General features: G+C 37.9%; 1 protein-coding gene across 5 annotated transcripts in view; it reads left to right on the forward strand.

Moving 5' to 3' along the window:
* Window positions 1–2,255, forward strand: part of LOC122971124 (transcription factor COE3-like) — a 75,226-nt gene extending 72,971 nt beyond the window's left edge. For all 5 annotated transcript variants that reach the window (XM_044337644.1, XM_044337641.1, XM_044337643.1 and 2 more), the window contains exon 16: window positions 1,029–2,255. In XM_044337644.1, the coding sequence (XP_044193579.1) occupies window positions 1,029–1,060 (32 nt within the window). In that variant the 3' untranslated portion in view covers window positions 1,061–2,255. The remainder of the gene's footprint in view (window positions 1–1,028) is intronic.
* The last annotated feature ends 2,745 nt before the right edge of the window (window positions 2,256–5,000 follow it).

Consider the following 5,000-nt stretch of genomic DNA (forward strand, 5'->3'; position numbering starts at 1 on the left):
GTGCAGAATAAGTGACTGACAGGACATACGAGGCCTGACAGAGTGAGACATACAACAACTAACACACACAGACCGTCCGATTCAACAGGAGACTGATAATAGAACGCAGACAAAACTAATTATAAGAGATAAAAATTAATAAAAAAATAATTTAAATAACATAAAAATACAAATAAATACCTCACGCTGCTAAAAGCCTGTTTTTGTGTATTTGTGTTTTTGTGTATTTGTGTATTTGTGTATTTGTATTTTTGTGTAGTTGTGTTTTTGTGTTTTTGTGTTTTTGTGTATTTGTGTTTTTGTGTATTTGTGTATTTTTGTGTATTTGTGTATTTTTGTGTATTTTTGTGTATTTGTGTGTATTTGTGTATTTTTGTGTATTTGTGTATTTTTGTGTATTTGTGTATTTTTGTGTATTTTTGTGTATTTGTGTATTTTTGTGTATTTGTGTATTTGTGTGTTTTTGTGTATTTGTGTGTATTTGTGTATTTGTGTGTTTTTGTGTATTTTTGTGTATTTGTGTATTTTTGTGTATTTGTGTATTTGTGTGTTTTTGTGTATTTTTGTGTATTTGTGTATTTTTGTGTATTTGTGTATTTGTGTATTTTTGTGTATTTGTGTGTATTTGTGTGTATTTGTGTGTTGGTATTGTGTTCATAACATGGCAGCTGTTCCCACACTTATAAATTTGCACTTTTATTACTGTATTTATTTCTCACTCTGTGACTCTGCTGCGTTCTCTGTCTGTCTCTCTTTGTGTATTTGTGTTTTTGTTTTTTTGTGTATTTGTGTTTTTGTTTTTTTGTGTATTTGTGTTTTTGTGTATTTATGTGTTTTTGTGTATTTGTGTATTTGTGTGTTTTTGTGTATTTGTGTTTTTGTTTTTTTGTGTATTTGTGTATTTATGTGTTTTTGTGTATTTGTGTATTTTTGTGTGTTTTTGTGTATTTGTGTATTTATGTGTTTTTGTGTATTTGTGTTTTAGTTTATTTCTCACTCTGCTGCGTTCTCTGTCTGTCTCTCTGCAGCCATGTCCGGTCTCGTCGTCCCTCCGATGTAGAAAATCTTCTTCCTCCGTGCGTCGTCTCTCTCCTCCCCCTCGGCCACGAGCACCAATCACCTCAGAGGAGGAGGGGCTTCGGGGCCTCCGGCACCAGCTGACCGGTCGGGACACTTCCTGTCTGTTACAGATAAAAGAAAGAAAAACTGTTGCTGTGACTGGACGCGGCGTCCGGTCTCTAAAGAAGAAAATAAAAAGGACTCAGCGGTTTTCTCCGTCAGCTCTCTGTAATTATATTCATGTTATATTCTGTGTTTGAGGGGTCGGGTCTGTTGGTGTAAAAACTACATCATTTCCTCTACTTGGGATTTGAAATCCAGCTGAAGTCTGAAGATTATCGACGTTAAAGGCCTCAAATTTCTCTTTATAATCACATTCAACACAACATTTGCTCACATCTGATTGGTTCCCGGTGATGTCATCCTATGAAGTGTTAAATGCGTCAGTGAACAGGAAGCTCAAAGCGTGTAGAAGTTCCTCTGACGGTAAACATCTACAGAGACGTTTATTTCTCTACTGGTTCAATAAAAAGAAAAACCTTGTTAGGAAGTTAGTTTGGGAGCAAGAGAAGAGAAGAAGACACGAACTAACTAATAACGGACAGCTTAGGATCTAGAGGAGGGAAGCTTCCAGTTAGAGAAAGACTTCCTGGTTCAGGAGGAAGGAAGAAGGAAGGAAACAGGAAGCCTTCGGTTAGGAAGCATTGAGGGAAGAATCAGGTGGAGAAATAACCAGGAAACAGTCGTCAAGAAAAAGTCATTTGGGGCCTTTAATAGTTTTAATAAACTCAGCAGAAAGACACAAAGGCTGCTGGGATTTCACTAAAGACTTTGATTAAAAGAAAAAATAACAAAGAATGAAAACGCCTGTTTCTCGCCCCGCCTCTTCTTCCGTTAGCCCCGCCCCCTGCCTGTCTGTGTTTTATATTCATTTATTTCTTTCTTTATTTATTTTTTTTTATGCTCGCACTGTAAAAACAAATCCTGCATCCTGATAGGCTACTGTGACTGTCTGTCTTCTTGTTCAGAGTTGTCTTTTTTTTTAAATTCTAGCCCCGCCTCCTACTCCCATAGCCCCGCCCCTTTGCACCTGGAAGCCCCGCCCCCCTGTGTTTTCTCTGTGGGTTTTTGTGATTTTTGCCAAAGTCGTAGCTCGCTGAATATTTATACTGTCACTGTGGTTGAACCCGCCGCCCCCCCCCCCGCCCCCCACCCCGCCCCCCCCGCCCCCCCCCCCGCCCGTCACTGAGCTCACCGAGGGAAACTCTTTTTGTAACATACAGATTATAAATAGCGTATTTATATCTCAGATTGTTTTTGTATAAATGGATGTTGAGTCATGTCGTCTTCATGGGGTTTTAGACATGTGTGTGTGTGTGTGTGTATGTGGTGGTGCCACACTGGAAACAACCATTGTTTTGTATCAAACGAACAAAAGAAGAAAGTCAAACGTAAACGTCTTCACACATTTATAGCGCTGTCAATCAAAGCTGATGCTTCCAATCAGCTCCACTTGTTTTTGGTTTTTTGGTTGTTTTTATTGTAAATCTTGTTTTAATGACTGTTTGGCTGTACTGAAATGATTTCCTCACAGTGAATAAAGTCAGCAAGTCGCTCTGAATGACTCTCGACTTCTTTTCTCGAGTACAGACAGAAAACAATGAAGTCAAAAGTAAATAAAGTCAAATGTTCGCTGTAAACACGAGAGAGAGAGAGGCGAGTTATTACAAATACGTTATTCAGCAAAGCACAAATGATGGGTTTTTTACGAATATTTGTTTCATACAAATATTTTTTAAAATATTTGTTAGTTACAGGTCTGCAGTGAGGTGAGTTGTAGCTCAGTAGTAGCAGCGCAGTCGTCTTTGATCTGGGAGAGTCCAGCTGGAGACCAGAGGTGGTTTTACTACCTTCAACATTGATCTGGATCAACAAACCCTGAACTCTCGATCAGAGATAAGCGGTTTCACGACGGTGGATATGAACTTTCTTTGTTAACTCAGGTTTTCTGCTTCGGGCTCTGTGCGCATCCCCATAAAGGGGGCGTTTGGCGTCTTTTGACTCTTTTTCTGCACAAAAAATGGACCAATCACGTGCCGCCTGCTCAGTCAGCTCATTATAACAGAGAGATATGAATAATATAAACACATCATCACAGCAAAAAGCAACACTGTTGCTGCAAATAAGGTGAGACATGATCGTGTAAATGTGTTAATTAAAACACTAATTCATTAATTTATGAATTAGGTAATTAGTTTATTTATGTATTTTAGCACTGAATGCTCTCTCAGTGCCTCCCACATCCAGAGCTCTTAAACTTTAAACTTGATGCAGCAGATTTAAACATTAAACTGTCTGTTAATGAAGCATCAGTGGAAATGACTTCAGGTTCTGGCTGAATCAAAGTGAAATTAATATTATAGATTGAATATTACCTGTGATAAATACCAATAGATTAATCAATTTTATTTTATTATTTTTGTTCAAAGTATTTCTTCATTAGTTTTTTTTGTTCGTTTTTTTTTTCATTTGAAATACAATTTGATCTATTGTAACAAAATCCCATCCTGTTAGTAACCCAAACCTCTCGCACCATCACAAATATACAACATGACATCAAATCAATAGTAAGTCTGATAAAAGACTAATCAATATTCTAATCGGTGTTCTGATGGCTGCAGTAGCATCAATGTTAAGCTGAAACTCGGAACATAACCTGCTGTGGTCTGCAGTATAAGTAACCATGGTGATGTAGCAGGTTAAAGAGAGTTACCATGGTGATGTAGCAGGTTAAAGTGAGTTACCATGGTGATGTAGCAGGTTAAAGTGAGTTACCATGGTGATGTAGCAGGTTAAAGAGAGTTACCATGGTGATGTAGCAGGTTAAAGTGAGTTACCATGGTGATGTAGCAGGTTAACAGAGAGTTACCATGGTGATGTAGCTGGTTAACAGAGAGTTACCATGGTGATGTAGCTGGTTAATAGAGAGTTACCATGGTGATGTAGCTGGTTAATAGAGAGTTACCATGGTGATGTAGCAGGTTAACAGAGAGTTACCATGGTGATGTAGCAGGTTAACAGAGAGTTACCATGGTGATGTAGCAGGTTAAAGAGAGACACCTTTGTGACATTGAAAACCCTGCAGGCACTAACTCACTGATCTGGCTTCGTAGTTCAGCCCTCTGGTGCGGGGACCTCCTTCATAAGGTAGTTTATTCATAAACATTTATTTATATTCTAGAAAATTCAAGAATTAAAAGCGTAATAAAGGCAAAAATAGGATTTTGAAGCCTCTTTCCACTTTTATTCAAATACAAATAATTTTGCTGCCTCAACAGATACAGATACAAAAACAGATACAGATACAGATACGGATACGGATACAGATACAGATACGGATACGGATACAGATACAGATACAGATACAGATACGGATACAGATACAGATACGGATACGGATACAGATACAGATACAGATACAGATACGGATACGGATACTGGACTCTCTGCACGTCCCTACTAGACAGCTGACGGCCTGAAGGTCCTGAGAAGCAGCTCCATGTTTGATCTTTAATTTGTGGAATCTAAACTAATAATCAAAGCGACAGTTTAATAATAACAACCTGCTTCATGTTTCAGGTTCTACAAACTGAGAGACGGATTCGTGCACGTTTATCTGCAGCAACATGATGACAGTGTTTACATTAACTCGCTATATGAGTCACATCCTCAGTGACTGTTTACTGACAGTTTCAACTTCAACATAAATGTTCTTATTATCTAACAGAACACATTTATCAAAAATACCTTTTATTTTAATTATTCTGACAATCAATCAAAACGTTATATCACTCATATTATAAACAACTTGTGTTCGATGTTTCTGAAGTTCAGCTAAAGTTCAGGTGGTTTGGAAGCAGATGAACAAACTCCGCCCCCAA

Source organism: Thunnus albacares, chromosome 20 (genome assembly GCF_914725855.1).
Source record: "Thunnus albacares chromosome 20, fThuAlb1.1, whole genome shotgun sequence".
Lineage (NCBI taxonomy): Eukaryota > Metazoa > Chordata > Actinopteri > Scombriformes > Scombridae > Thunnus > Thunnus albacares.